The 14944-nt window shown below is 48.4% G+C and overlaps 2 protein-coding genes across 3 annotated transcripts; one reads left to right on the forward strand and one right to left on the reverse strand.

Annotated features, from left to right (window-relative positions):
• Positions 1-563: 563 nt before the first annotated feature.
• ajuba (ajuba LIM protein) lies at positions 564-7787 on the reverse strand. Its single transcript, XM_028995267.1, has 9 exons — positions 7698-7787; positions 4639-6052; positions 3772-3873; positions 3341-3408; positions 3044-3106; positions 2692-2822; positions 1662-1713; positions 1499-1567; positions 564-986 (listed from the first exon to the last, which is right to left on the reverse strand). The coding sequence occupies exons 2-9, from the start codon at positions 5978-5980 to the stop codon at positions 855-857; spliced, it is 1959 nt and encodes a 652-aa protein (XP_028851100.1). The 5' UTR covers positions 5981-6052; positions 7698-7787; the 3' UTR covers positions 564-854.
• Positions 7585-12207, forward strand: mrpl52 (mitochondrial ribosomal protein L52). Of its 2 annotated transcripts, none has more exons than XM_028995839.1 (5): positions 7585-7623; positions 8461-8530; positions 11612-11679; positions 11776-11840; positions 11934-12207. In XM_028995839.1, exons 4-5 carry the CDS (start codon positions 11796-11798, stop codon positions 12078-12080), a joined length of 192 nt encoding a protein of 63 aa, XP_028851672.1. In that variant the 5' UTR covers positions 7585-7623; positions 8461-8530; positions 11612-11679; positions 11776-11795; the 3' UTR covers positions 12081-12207. The 2 variants fall into 2 exon arrangements, with proteins under 2 accessions (XP_028851672.1, XP_028851664.1); XM_028995831.1 differs by lacking the exon at positions 7585-7623 and adding an exon at positions 8178-8223.
• Positions 12208-14944: the final 2737 nt, after the last annotated feature.

Consider the following 14944-nt stretch of genomic DNA (forward strand, 5'->3'; position numbering starts at 1 on the left):
ATGGTTTCATATCGTTGATCCAATGTTGCTCCATGCTTTTGGAAAAACCAATAACAATGGCACTGAAGGTCAAACCACTGAGGAATGTATTTTAACAGGGCCAAGAACTTGTACATAAATGGAAATACTAACAATTTCTTTGCTGAGCTGCAATGTTTTTGCCTCATTCATGAGTGTAAGATTGAAGTACAGCCAAATTTGCGAGCAACTATATACTGTGTAAGATCTAATGTGGCCATTGCTCTTTTTCATAACATTTCCAAATAAAGCCTAACCTTCGGCAAGCACCATGGCAAAACCAAGCAACATAAGATACCTGACCGATTGGGGGGAAAAAAAAAAGAATGCCTACTAAAAAGCTCATTACACTTTTGAAAAGGGGTTTAATTACAATAATTTTGCGCTGTAAAATGCGGAACCTTTCTGAATAGTGTTCTTTAAAAAGAAAAAAAAAAAAGCACACAATATTAAGTATAGATACAAGGAATGTATTTTTATTTTTGCGGAAACACTTCTTAAATCTCTTTAAAAGGTAAACGTTTTAAGTGCAAAACATCTGCTAGTGATATTAAATACAAGTTAAGCAAAAGAAAAGAAATGTATAAATCCCTTGTTTTTCCTACAGCACACAGTAGACCTGGGAGTAAAAGCAGTAGTTTGGTTTTCTTACAGCTCGTGGAATACAGTAAATATACAGAAAATGATCAGATCTGAGGTTTTCAGCAGGGTCTGTTAAAAAAAAAAAAAAAAAAAATCTCTCTACAGTGATGTGCACCCACTTTCGCACCGGAATAACACGCACAAGCGCGCTGTTGTGACTGGTGGTAACTGTTCACGAGGCGCCGTTAATTTCCTTAGTGTGCGGTGTGGGGGGCGAGGTTATGAGCAGCACACGCCCTGGCCATGTGGCAGGTGTGGCACAGCAGGTGGGAGTCCAGCGGGAAGCACTGGGAGCCGGGTTTGTCGGAGAGCTGCATCCCACATTTCTGGGGGGGGAAGAGAGAAATAAAATAAAATTAGGACTGGCGTTGCCCACAAGTTATGAGTCACGAGGCTTACTATAAATATACGTGTCTACGTCGTGTCGGCTGATGCTCTCACCCAGAGCAAGTTCCCGTGAATTATCAGGATTTGGAAGAATGTGCCTCACACCTATGTTTTGCAATAGCTATACGGCTATTGTCCATTATATTATCACCTAAAAAAAAATTCCCTTTAAAAATATCATACTGGTCAACAATTTACTTCTGTCCCCACAGACGTATTTTACATTTACGGCATTTATCAGCAATCGGTAGTTACAGGTACAGTCCCCCCCTGGAGACACTCAGGGTTAAGTGTCTTGCTCAGGGACACAATGGTAGTAAGTGGGGTTTGAACCCGGGTCTTCTGGTTCATAGGCGAGTGTGTTACCCACTAGGCTACCACCACCCTTTCCGACTATTTTATAATGATATGACCGGGACGTGGCATGCATGGTGTGGTGTCGATTACTGACCTCACAGTGGTAGCACTCGAAGTGGTAGTCTTTGTTCATGGACACCACCCTGAGGATCTCTTCGCTGCCCTGAGGACACACAAATACGGTCGGGGTGAGGCTCCGTGCGGACGTCACGCGCACGAACCACAAAATTTCCCAACGAGCCACCGTTCCGGCTTACCTCAGCAGGTAAGATGGGTTGTAAACAGGCAGCGCATTTCGGGGCGAAGGTTCTGAAACGTGCAATACAGGGTGACGGGTGAATACCGGTCGCCCGCGGTGAGGTTTATACAACAAACACTGGAGGCCTGGACGCAGCTTGGTCAAAACACGCTTAAGCAAGTCCAATTTACCCATAAACACCGGAAGACGGAACGTCCCGTCCACCTGCACTCTTTGCACTAATGTAGAACAGAACACAAGTCTCCACACAACTATCACTTTAGTGGCCTACAGCTAGCAACATCTCGGAACTTCACGGAAACGAAATGGCAAACTATGGAGCTGTGTTTGTGCTGCTTTACTACCAATCCTGAGGCCAGACCTGGACATTAACATACGGACTAACAAAATTATCACACGTTTAGATGTAGACGTGGATATCTCTGGACACAAAATGCTGGTGTGGACAACTGCCTAAAAAAACATACAGTACAGGCCAAAAGTTGTCTTTATTTTCATGACCATTTACGTTGGTAGATTCTCACTGAAGGCATCAAAACTATGAATGAACACATGTGGCGTTCTGTACTTAACAAAAAAAGGTGAAATAAGTGAAAACATGTTTTATATTCTAGTTTCTTTGCTCTGATTACTGCTTTGCACACTCTTGGCATTCTCTCGATGAGCTTCAAGAAGTCGTCACCTGAAATGGTTCTCCAACAGTCTTGAAGGAGTTCCCAGAGGTGTTTAGCACTTGTTGGTCCAGCTCACCCCAAACCATCTGGCTTCAGGTCCGGTGACTGTGGAGGTCAGGTCTCCACTTTTTGTTAAGTACATAACTCCACATGTGTTCATTCATAGTTCTGATGCCTTCAGTGAGAATCTACCAACGTAAATGGTCGTGAAAATAAAGAAAACACATTGAATGAGAAGGTGTCCAAACTTTTGGCCTGTACTGTACGACATTGCGCATCTAAAGAATGATCAAGATAAATGTCACCATCCATGGCAATAACATTCCCTGTGCGAATAAAAAAAAGCGTCCCCACCTGTTGTAGTCAGCAACACAATAGACGTTGTTGAGGTAGTCCACTGTGAAAGGAACTCCATCCAGTGCCTTGGAGCACACGGTGCACCGGAAACAGCCGGGGTGGTAGGAGTTCCCGAGAGCCTGTAGAATCTGGAAAGTAATAAAGTGAAGTGATTGTCACTTTTGACACACAGCAGCACAGCACAGGGTGCACACGGTGAAATTTGTCCCCTGCATTTAACCCATCACCCTGAGTGAGCAGTGGGCAGCCATGACAGGCGCCCGGGGAGCAGTGTGTGGGCTGCTTCCTTAACCGCTAGGCCACCGCTGCCCCAAGATTCCAACAAACACACAAACACACAACAGCGTACCTGTTCGAGGATGAGATGTCCGCACACGCTGCATTTCTGCGCTGCGGCCTGGAAGCCGGAGAACTGCGCGGGAAGGAGGAAGGGACATTTTTAGCTAAGCGTGCGCCACGCCCTCGTGGTAGTAGCCTAGTGTGTAACACACTCGCCTATGAGCCAGAAGACCCAGGTTCAAATCCCACTTACTACCATTGTGTCCCTGAGCAAGACACTTAACCCCGAGTGTCTCCAGGGGGGGGACTGTCCCTGTAACTACTGATAAGGGCGTCTGGTAAATGCTGTAAATGTGAAGGTAAATACCAGGTAGTCCTCCTTGCAGTAGACCGAGCCGCTGACGTTGTAGAAGTCCTTGTTTCGGAGCGTGCGCCCTGCGGGAGAAAGACGGCGTTTTTGAGTGCGAGACTCCCGCTCCGGCTTATCGCGGCCCTGCTGCCGGATGGAGTAAGTGAAATGTAAACAGCGTACGTATCGGCTTTTACCCAGATGTTAACGGGCCTTGATTGCAAAACGATCGACGGAGCAAACATTACGTCACCGCGCCGCCGATAGCGAGAAAAACGGCAGCGTTAGCGCGGCCTTATCGGCAATTTGCGGGTAGGGCCTTCGTGCCCACTCGGCCGTGACTCACCTGAGCAGGCGGACTAGGGCCTGTCCCCGCACGCCCCGTCCCGGGACGGGGGGCCCCGGGTCTTTTCCCGGAAAAAAAAACAAAGCGAAAGGACTCGACTTACCGCAGGAGACGCAGGTGAAGCAGCGCGTGTGGTACAGGCCGTCCAGGGCCTGGCAGGCGTTCTCCGCGCCGTACACCCCCTTCCCGCACTTCACGCACGTCCCTGCGAGGGCGACAAACGGGGGGGGTTAGTCTCTTCAACAGTGCTCGCACGGCACACACCTCTACCGTGCCGACTACCCCGGGGCCTGCGGCGCGGTTATTAGGCGTCTAAGTTGTCCAAACATGGCTTCGGCATTCCCGACGTAGGAGTCATTACACAAAGCACACAAGCGCTCGGCCCCCTCTACAGTCTGCAGGCGCGCACACACACACACACACACATCAAAGCCACCACTTCATACAGCCGAGCCCCGCCTCCGAGCTTCCGACCCACTTCAGTCGGAAAAACGCTCCCCCGGGACTCAAATACCTGCCGTGTGCCGCACACGCCAGCACAAGCAAACACACACAGACACACACACACACACACACACACACACACACACACACCCTCCCTCGCACTTCACTTGGCCGGGAGTCAAGGACACACACAAACAAGCACTGAGCGGCTGACTGGCTCGGCCCCGGGGCCCTTATCTGTGGGATTGCTCGCGCGCCCGGCGGGCCCCGGTCTGCTCGGCGGCCCCACGGGTAACACACTCGCCTCTGAACCAGGAGACCCGGGTTCAAACCCCACTTACTACCATCGTGTCCCTGAGCAAGACACTTAACCCCGAGTGTCTCCAGGGGGGGACTGTCCCTGTCACTACTGATTGTAAGTCGCTGGCTATCTTTGTGTATATATAGATGGGGCTGTTGCCCCGACGGCGTAGGCCGGTAAACCTCGCTTCGAAAACGAGGCCACCGCGGGGTCCGTGGGTCTTACCGAAAAACTCCTGCCGGTTTTCCGAAGAGTCTCTCGTTGCCGCCGGCTCGTCCGGCGGTTTCCCTGGTCCACCGGAGGGGCTTGGGCCAGGGGGCGGAGCCTGCTCGCGGAGGGTCAGCCCGTCCAGTAGCTCCTCCCTCTCCAGCGCAGCATCCCTCAGAAGCAGCCGGGTCAGCTCCTGCTGGTAGCGCGTCCCCGGGAGGTCGGAGTGCCGCGCCCGCTCCCCCGCGGCCTCTGCCCGGCAGGCGCGTTGGTCTCCCCACGGCTCCGTGCCCACGGCCGGCGGGTACGAGTGCCGGCTGTCCTGAGCCGTGGCTATGGACACCACCCCGCTCTCCAGGTAGTCCCGCCACATCTCCATATGCGGCGAGCCGGCTTTGCCGGGCCCGGGGGGCGGGTAGCACTGGCCGCCGTTCGTGCCGCTGAGCTGCGTGGCGGAGAACTGCAGCAGGGGTCCCGGGCCCGCGGTGTGGCGGGTGTCGAACCCCAGGCTGATGCCGCTGGTGCGGTTGCTGCTGCAGCGGCTGCTCATGGGGCTGCCCCCCCCGCCGCCGCCGCCGCTGGCCGTGCTGCTGGCGATGCTGGACCGCGGGCTGGCCAGCACCGACTCCTGGAGGCTGTACGAGGAGCACGGGCTGAGGGCGGGCCCCCCGGGGCCGAACAGGTACCCCCCACCGACACCGGCCCCCTCCGGAGCTCGCGGTGGCGGGTGCGACAGGGAGGCGGGTCGGCCGCTGTCCCACGGTTCTCCACCAGAACTCAGCCTCTTGTAGAACAGGGCCTCCTGCAGGGAGAGCCGCTTGTGGCGCTCCGGCTCGGCGAGGAAGCCCGGCTCCGGCGCGGGGGCGGCGCAGCGCGGGCCGGACGAGTGGGACGAGTACGCCGGGGGCACGGAAGGGGGCGGCTGCGCCAGGAGCTGCTGGCGCCGCACCAGCTGCTGGAGCTCCAGGGAGTAGCGGCGCTGGCCGAGGGCCCGGCCGTCCCCCAGGCCCTCGGACAGGTAGCACGAGGCGCGCTGCTGCGGCGAGCGTCGCCGCAAGGGCGCCAGCGCCGAGGGGCCGCAGTCGGGGGCCCCCGGGGAGCCCAGGGCGGCGGTGGGTGACGAAGACGACCTCGCAGGGGTCCCTTCATCTCCGCTGCCTCGGCTGCTGGTCTGGGTGCCCACCTCGCTGGAGGTGGCACCAGTCGCCAGGGGGGTGGCGCCGCCGGTGACGGGCCCGCCGCCGTTGCTGTTGTTGTTGGCGTTCGCCTGGTCGCTTTTCTTCTTCGAGCTGGAGAACTTGACGCTGCCCGAGTCGGCCAGTTTTAACTTGGTCAGCAGCTTGGTGCCGAGTCGGTCCATCGTCTCACCAACACGCGTATATTCCCACACCAGAGTTTAAATCCACGTATTCTCCAACTTGACAAAACTACCCTATTAAGTACAGCAGAAGTATAACACAACTTCGGGTTTTGCTACAGCAGATAACAAAAAAAAATTTAATCCAGGATAAAACCGAATAAATAGGGAAACACAAAAGCGCGATAAATAAAATAAAATAATATTAAAAAAAAAAAAAAAAAAAAAGACACTTATGGCATTTTTCTTTTTTTTTGTTGTTGTTGCGCAGGCTACATGTCGGACGTCCGGCTCATCGTTTCCTCGACATGTAACACCGGCAAAAACGAGGCGGTGAGGTGAATAAATCCATAACCATTAAAAATAATAATAATAATAATAATAAAGAAAAATAAAAGCCGATTAGGAAAGCACCGTGTAACGTTGACGTTTTATTATCGCCGTGATTACTAGTTTATTGGATTTTGTCCCCCCCCCTGGATCCCGTCGGTAAATAAGAAAGCGGGGGGGTCACGCTCGTCAGGTTGTTGCTGCTGCTGGTGCGGTACCCCCCACTTTTTATCCTTTTCGCCCCACGTTGGTCTGTTGGTCCACGGGAATCTCTTCTGTGGGGTTTTTTTTTTTCTCGGGGGAAGTGTGGCAGCGCGGCGGTCCCTCTTTTTCCTTTCGCGTGGAGTCCGTCTCGACTAACGGGGGTCCAGGAAAAAAAAAAAAGAGGAGGAAGAGGAGCGCTTCCTTCCTCCGGCTTCTTTCTTTTGTCTTTAATTTAAAAAAAAGAAGAAAACACGCGAGGCAAAATGAGTAAAAAGCCGCCAGCGAGCGGTTAAAAGGCGCAAAAAGCGGCTCCCACTTGCTTCCCCGATCCGGCCAGCATTATTCCATGCAAAAGTAAAAAATAAATAATGGAAGTTTTCACCGAATCGAGGGCCGCGCACCGGGGCTTCCCGTGGAAGAAGAAGAAGAAAAAAAGCCGCGATCGCGTCCTGCGCGCTTCTCGTCCCGGGATAAAAATAAAAGAAGAAGAAAGGGCGGCCGGACGCGTGGAATGCACCCGCAGCATCCGAACGCGGGGCGCATTGAATAACTTACAGTTCCTTTCTTTCCCCCAAATTAACTGCTGCCTTCTCTCTGCCCCCGTCCTCCTCCTCCTCCTCTTCCTCCTCCTCTACTTTCTTTCTCCCGGCCGGGACACCTTCCGCGCTGGCTGCGCGGACTGATCGCGCCGCGCCGTGTTTCGTCACACGTCCCAAAATTCAACCCCCCCCCCCTCCCGCCGTCGGTCTCCGGTCCGTCTCACGGCCGCAAAGCGTCGCCGGTGCCGTGGCCCTGCGTGACACGTCCGTTGTCGTGAACTTTATTTTTCACTTCCACTTGTACCAAAAAAAAAAAAAAAAAAAAAAAAAACGCGTTTTGTTCACTTGTCATTGCGACGTGACAGACGGACAAAAACGTTCGACCGAGGAATTTGGCTGAATTAACATTCCGACAATGGCTTTTGAACGCTTTGCGGCACTTTTACCTGAGGGGCCGTTTTCGCGAGGCACTACTTCGTCGCGCGTTTCGTCTGTGGAATGTGCGGAGGGACCGCGCCAGCGCTAATGGCTCGCCGTGGTTCGGCCGCGTGTGTGCTTTGGGATCCTAACAATGTAAGTGTTTCTTTGGGAAAATGCCACTGGCCCTTCCATAGTTACCGCTGGCCGGAATTCCCGTGCACACTGACCTGTAACCACATGGATACCCCCGTGCGGCCCGGATCTGCGCTGCCGTTCCCCTCGTCCCCGGAGCTCCGTCCCCTCGTCCCCGAGCGCGGGTCGCTGCGAGTGGGGACTTGTCGTGGGAGCGAACGGGGGAATATTTCTGGGAGAGCGGTTACTGTACATAAGGGACAGAGTGGCACAAGAGACAAACCCGAAATTAAACAAAAAAAGACCCTAAGAGTATAACGCCTGACGCGAATCTCAGTGTGTATGGTATTTTTCTCATATATACAATAGAGATTTTCTAGTGTTGATTTTATATGTAAATATGGCCCATTAGCAGAATAAAGGTACTTATTAACAAAGTCACAAAACTGCATGACACCAACAGGTTTGGTTTGTCCGGTGTACGGTGAATAAATATGAGTGTTTTGGCGCCATCTAGCGGCAAATGTTCGTTTTAATAATGCACAAAGAAACTTGTCCCTCTCTGTTTGCCGTAGTCGCTTTTCAAAATGGCCGCCTCCGCGCGATGCCTTTGCCTGCGAGGTTAGTCAACACGCCGCATTGATTTGTGGTTTTATTAAAACAAAAACAGCAAATCTGGCGTCTATGTGGATCCAGAATTGACCAAACCCACCGGCGAACAAAATCCTGATGTTGTATGATGGCTTAACCCGAACCTGGAAACCGCTGCGTCGTGAACCTCCGTGTCTGATGACCTTTTTTTATGCATTCCCTTGAATGAATGGAATCGCACTGAATATTTCTGCTCTGTGTTTGCAGTTCTGAACGCGCCCACCCGTTCTTTTGCAACGACATGTACCGTCCTGGCTGGACGTAGCTGGCGGCTGCAGTAAGATCCTTTTTTATTATTATCTGTGACCTGAATGTGTGTCAGTGTTGACAGACGCGCGTATTTATTCGATGCTTTTACCGACTGTACGCCCAATAATTTCAAAACTCCCATAATGTACGATAATTTTACTCTATTCGAGTTATTTGATTAGCACAACAGGGTACAGATCTCTGTGTTTATCTGTCTGCGCAGACGTACTTGGGTTGTTTATGCGCAGTCGCCTCGCGTTCCTTTACAGCCAATCAACGCACGAAACAGCTCACATCTAGCCCGCAAGGTCATTTAATATAGATCTATTGTTATTGCCCGGCTTTATGCCGCACTGACAACAGACAAACTACAGGTCCCATAATGCAGTGCTTCTGTTGTGTCGCCGATCGCGATCCAGAACGCGTTCTGTAGGTAGAAGTTGCATTAGACGGTTTAACGTGCGCTGTCTATTAGAGATTCGATTGCGATTATCAGTACGTCACGATGCATGCCATACAGTTTCTGCATGGTCACATGATGTTTTCAAATACAAGAGTTACGGTCTCGTACTCCCGTGTGGACGCTGCGATGAGCAGAAAAATGTTTGGTGTAGGGCTGCAACTAATGATTATTAATCTCTCGATTATCTTTTTGATTAATCGTAGAATTGGATAAAAAAAAAAAAAAACAAGAAAAGCATTAATTTCCAACACTTTATTCAAAAACAGAACATTTACATTTACAGCATTTATCAGACGCCCTTATCCAGAGCGACAATCAGTAGTTACAGGGACAGTCCCCCCTGGAGCAACTTAGGGTTAAGTGTCTTGCTCAGGGACACAATAGGCGAGTCGTCCACGCGGAGACGCAGAGAACAGTCCGAACGCTGTTTCATTCCCCCTCCACACCTGTAGGTGGCGCTGTAAGTCCCCGTCTAGTTCTCCTCCGCGGCGAGTTAAACACCAGCACCAGGGACATTACGTTCCTCACTTCAAAACGGAACAAAAGTAGGATTCTGTAGTGACTTCCCCTGCTGCCGAACTCCCTTCCTCCTCATCAAACACGCGTTTCAGGTGCTGGATCATTGCCGTCCCGTGCCGTGCCATGTCGCTTTTGCATATTTTCGCGCATATTTCTCTGCCTCCGCCATGTATCTGTCCTCTACCTCCCGCTTGTTTTTTTTTGTTTTTTTTTTTGCTCCGCGCTGTCTATGAGGCGCCAAACTCTGCTACCATCTGTGCGTGAGAGAGACCGAGTGTGTTCACTCCGCTCCGCGCTCAAATAAAGTTTTTTTTTTTTTTTTTTTAATAATCAAATGTCTCCGGGTCGCGCGACACAACAGGAAATTCGTTGCCAACTCTTTTAGTAATCGATTTTTATCGATTCAATCGATTCGTTGTTGCAGCCCTAGTTTGGTGTCCTGTTACCACTAGTAACAACAACACGTCTAATTTCACTGCAGTGACAGACGGTGAAGAATTGAACCGACGTTAGTGTTCTACTGTAACACAAATCAACAGTAAATAAGTAAATGTTACAGCATGGAAATTAAAAGTTTTCTTTTGAAAAGGTTACATGCAACCACTTTGAAAGAGAACAATACAAAGATTAAATTCGAGGTGTCTATTAGTGCTACACGATTAATCTAATCGCGATATCAGTCTGTGCAATTACATGAACGCAAAAAGCTGTGATTTAAATGATTAGTACATGGATTGGATCGGCAACATATCCGATCCATTCTCTCATTCTCTCAAAGTTTGCGAGATGACTGAAGTCTGACTTCAGTCGGATGTGACGTGTTTGGTCACATGACTTTTTTTCGATTCGGAGCCATATGGTTAGACGCCGCATGATGCGCGTCAATGTCGCCGCCATATTGCGATAGGCTGTAATGTAAAAGAGTTTTTTGTGATTTATTTAATTTTGTAGAATATTGTATTTTGAAAGCACTGGGCTAAGTAGTTTGTATGTTTCACTTTGAAATGAAACATTTCACTATTAGTTTGCGACTTTTCATTGATATACAAGCAAGTGTCCTTTATCATATCGCAATCGCATATCGCAATACTGATCTCAATAATCGCAATATGTGTTTTTCCCCAAATTGTACAGCCCTAGTGTCTATTGTCAAGATTAAATTAAATAACATTTGTAATTGTAGCCGATTTGATGTAACTAGAGACCATAATTTATTTTAATGTCTAATACTGCCCTTATATAACATAATTTCTATTATTAATAAAAGTAAAAAATTTAAATTTTTACAAAAAATCAGGTAAAAATTGATTAACAGTTGCATTTCAAACCCTTTATTCAAAAATAAATAGTGAACAGCAGTACTGAGTGTCATTGTGAGTGTCAACCCTGATGTCATTGTGGCATCTTTTTTAATTGAACTGAACTAAACATCCTATTTCACATGACCCTGATGGGACTATTTAGACTGTGTACTGTACACTGTGTGGACGCTTTCATTTGCTACAATAAGCAGAAAAACAGTCTGTGTTCAGTCCGCGCTCCCCTGAAGCCACAGACTGCAGGTGAGTTTTTCTGCTCGTTGTGGGAAGTAGGGGTTAGCAGGAGTCAGTGCCAAAAGTAAGCGTGTTTTTCTAAACTCCTGGTAAGACGAAGATGTCGTGTTGTAGATCTTTGGACACTCAGAGAAAGATCAGATTTTCCTCCATTCAAAGTGGTAAAAAGAAAACTTGCCCCTCGGATTGTATTTGTCGTAATAAAATGCCACATGGTGCGAAACTTCCACTCAGAGCGGAGCTGTACTCTGTAGATCAGGTCGCCACGATCACTAGTTTTTAACGCAAATTTTTATTCTGCCGCCAGAAAACCACCAAGCAACGTCATTATGATGTGATCGATTATGTTTTGCACTGCATAGATGCATCGATTGTACAATTAATTTCAACACCCCCACTGTCTATGATGTTAGTAGATTTTCTGAGCACAGTCACAATGGAAATTGCGTGTGTACGATCCTTTTAAGCTGCTGGTACCGTACTTCAACATTTAGTATCAGGCAGCACTGATGTGGTTTTTATTTATTTATTTATTTATTTTTCAAATGCATGCTGATATTCGAAATGTCCCCAGACATGGATTGCCGTGCCGTGGATCAGAATATGGCCCTTTGACAGACTTACCTGACTGGTCTTATGCAGGTAATGACCGTGATTTTGAATAAAGCTAAATTTATAAAAAAAAAACTATCTATGAAATGCTTTATTGGATAATGTTGTGTGTGTGATTTTCAATAGATGGCAGGCCTTCTCCACCAATGAAAGGACAGATAAGGAGACGTAAAGAAAGAGAAGAATTTGCGGTAAACCCTCTCATGGTTTAAGTCAGAGCATTTATGAATAAATCTTTTTCTCCTAAATGCTCATGTTTTTAGTTTTTTTTTTTTTTTTTACAGAGACGTGTTGTAAGCTTGAGCTCAGAGATTGACAATGGAATGCAGCGTTGGAGGGATGGAAAAGAAGAAGAAAAGAGACTTGAGGAACGGAAGAAGTCACTTTTATTAAAACCTAAAGGAAAATTGCTTCTGAAAACCCCAAAATAAATGCCTTTAAAATTAACTTGTAAGACTTTGTTTCTCTGTTTCTGTGCTTTTACTCTCTTTGTCAGTGTTAAATTTTGCCTGTTATTTTTTTATGATCAGTAATAGTGAATAAAAAGCCTGCTAATGACTTTGACTTATCTGATTGGGTTGAAGTTTCCTTTTTTTAGGTTTTCTTCTCATTTTCTTTTCTAAGGATTATATGGCATGTTTTAATATCTGATTTTTGGGGTGGTTTCATTCAGTATCAGGTACAATACGCAGCATCGGGCCTTTGAGTGCCATTGTGTTTAAGTGTGGGCACGCTCGCACTATTCAATGCATTGTTTGTCTTTGTTTCTCTTTTTTTCCGGTATGTAAACCTATTTTTGAGACGATGACTTAATTATTTATGTAATTAGTTGCTTGTTTAAACTAATGTCTGCAAAAACCTTAAGTGAAGTGCTAACAAAAGTGTGCACCGTCACTTTCACTTTAAGGAAGCGGCCCCGCAATCAGAAGGTTCGAATCCCGGTCCGCCGAGGTGCCACCGAGCAGGGCACCGTCCCCACGCACTGCTACCCGGGCGCCTGTCATGGCTGCCCACTGCTCACCAAGGGTGATGCTTAAAAGCAGAGGACACGTTTCGTTGTGTCACCGTGTGCTGGGATGCAGTGTTTCACAATGACAAACACTTCACGTTGAAATTTCAAGTTCAACATTGATATATTTCTCCTCTGCAATCGTTTTGGCTGCAATGCCTTCGTTCCGCCACCAGGAGGTAGTGCTGCACCGCCTGTTGATCACAGTGGAACCACCATTTTAATAGCACTTTTCATGTTGAGGAAGGCTGTTTTGTTTTTTTTTTTTTGCTTCAGTGTTGAGTGACCAAGAGCTTTGGTTTAATCGCACAGACATATACAGACATATACTGCTTTCTGGACATCAGAAGCAATTAAACCCGACTTTATTTTGACTTCAAGGTCAGCATCAGAGCATAAATGTGTTAAATGTGTAAATTACAAAAAACAACACTACAAGTGACCAACACAATTCAGACACTGACAGCACATTTACAATCAAATCCATTTGTAAGTAGGTTCTGTTTTCCAAATTTCTCTCGCCCCGCCATTCTCATTCTTCCTCTGAATGCCGACACCCTGTCCCACGTTCTTCCAGCTGATTTCAGCAGAGCTCCCCTATAATTACTCTTCCAGTTGCTGAATTGCAGATTTTTTTTTTTTAAGCTCCAGATTTCCCCCCCCTCCTTCTACACTGCTGTTTAACTGGACTCTAGACCATCCTGGACCTTTTCTCGCAAACACAGATGTTGGTTGCCACTGTGTATAAAACCCCAGAAATCTCTTTGTTTTTGGTGCTTCTCACCATTCTGTACAGTATAATCACCTCCAGCCACAATTACAGCACATCTTTCCTCACTCCCAGATGCCCCAGTCTGCACTGTGGTTTTCAGACCTCCTTTCTTCAAGAACTATTTGGCAAGGAACGTCTGGCAGATGTCGGCGTTAGAAGGTCACCTGTGGCTCAAGCACGGAAACTAATACTGAGTCTGGTGCGGCCAAAGGCTTTCAGCCTTTCGCTCAAATCTTTTTACATCTACACCTTCACCCTTCCACTTCTACACCTCGGTTCCTGTTTTCCTCCGACCCTCTCGCTCCTCGTCACTCCCCTCTCCCCGCTCCCGTTGTTTTGGTCCGGGGAAATGAGAACCAGATGTTGCCTATTCTGATGAGGAGGGGGCGCCGGGCCGGGAAAGTCCATTAGGATGTATATCTGGGTGAAAGGAAAGAAGGAAGGAGAGAGAAGGAAGGGGAGGAGGAGACCCTGGCCCCTCTGATGTGGTCTGTCCTGTTTTAGGCTGAGCAGCAGGGTCCGTGTTGCCTTTTTGCCCCTTTTGGTCTCAGATGAAAAGAGGTGGCAGGCTGCCCTGGGGCGATGGCGGCCAGTGTTTTTGGTGGAGCTGGGGTGGAGACTCTGAATCAGCAGATCCTGACCTTACTTCCTGGCCTCAACAAGGTGTGAGGCGTTTGTGCATTCTGGGTGCACACTGTCCAGGGCTTTGCTGCCATTTAGCAACTTTATTTCTACCAAAACATTATAGGTTCAATGAAGGCTTTTATCAGATGCCATAATCCAGAGCGACCTACAGTCAGCAGTGAAAGGGACCCCTGGACTGTCCCTGTGTCGTGCTCAGGCACACAATGGTAGTAGGTTGGGTTTGAACCTGGGACTTTGTGGTCTTTTAGTTCATAGGTGAGTGTGGTATCCACTAAGCTGAAATCTGGGGACATTTTTTAAGTGTATTAACCTATAGCCGTAATGGTTACAGAGCAAGAGAAACGTGATGTCCACAGGATACACGTATGAAGACCACGGCCACTGCCCTTTGTCTTTCTCGTGTGTGCGCAATAGAGGAAGATAAAGGCCGACTGCTGAGTGTTCTCCAATGTAGGTTACCTAAACACACACACACACACACACACACACAGTCTGGATTCCATGCAGCTGCACAGGCCATTTCCTGCTCTGCAGCCACATGTGTCTACGGAGCGGCACCAAACACACTGACGCGGCAGTCTGACCTCGCCCCACACCACGACGCCGTGCTGCAGAAGTACTAACGTTTCTGCTCTTTGATTTCTCGTAACAATGCGACATTGTCGCTGCGGCGCCTTCCAATGTTGCTGAAGGTATTTGCCATCTTATTATGCACTCGACAAAAATCATTCATCGCTGAAGTGGCTGAACGGGGGAAAAAGCAAGACTGTTCATATGAAGCCTTTGGAAAAAGGTGGAAAATAATACGTAACTGGTAATACGCATTTCAGCATATTACGAAAATATTTCAATTTCACTGGACTGAATTA

Source organism: Denticeps clupeoides, chromosome 1 (assembly GCF_900700375.1).
Source record: "Denticeps clupeoides chromosome 1, fDenClu1.1, whole genome shotgun sequence".
NCBI classification, from domain to species: domain Eukaryota; kingdom Metazoa; phylum Chordata; class Actinopteri; order Clupeiformes; family Denticipitidae; genus Denticeps; species Denticeps clupeoides.

Bases quoted from the DNA above. Each gene is read 5' to 3' on its own strand.
- ajuba (XM_028995267.1), bottom strand. From the start codon at position 5,980: ATGGACCGACTCGGCACCAAGCTGCTGACCAAGTTAAAACTGGCCGAC. The intron at 2,823-3,043 runs GTACGCTGTTGT...ATTACTTTCCAG, and splicing joins GACATCTCATCCTCGAACAG to ATTCTACAGGCTCTCGGGAA. The intron at 1,714-2,691 runs GTGGGGACGCTT...TGCACGTTTCAG, and splicing joins TGTGTTGCTGACTACAACAG to AACCTTCGCCCCGAAATGCG.
- mrpl52 (XM_028995831.1), top strand. From the start codon at position 8,190: ATGGCCGCCTCCGCGCGATGCCTTTGCCTGCGAG. The intron at 8,224-8,460 runs GTTAGTCAACAC...CTGTGTTTGCAG, and splicing joins GCGATGCCTTTGCCTGCGAG to TTCTGAACGCGCCCACCCGT. The intron at 11,680-11,775 runs GTAATGACCGTG...GATTTTCAATAG, and splicing joins ACCTGACTGGTCTTATGCAG to ATGGCAGGCCTTCTCCACCA.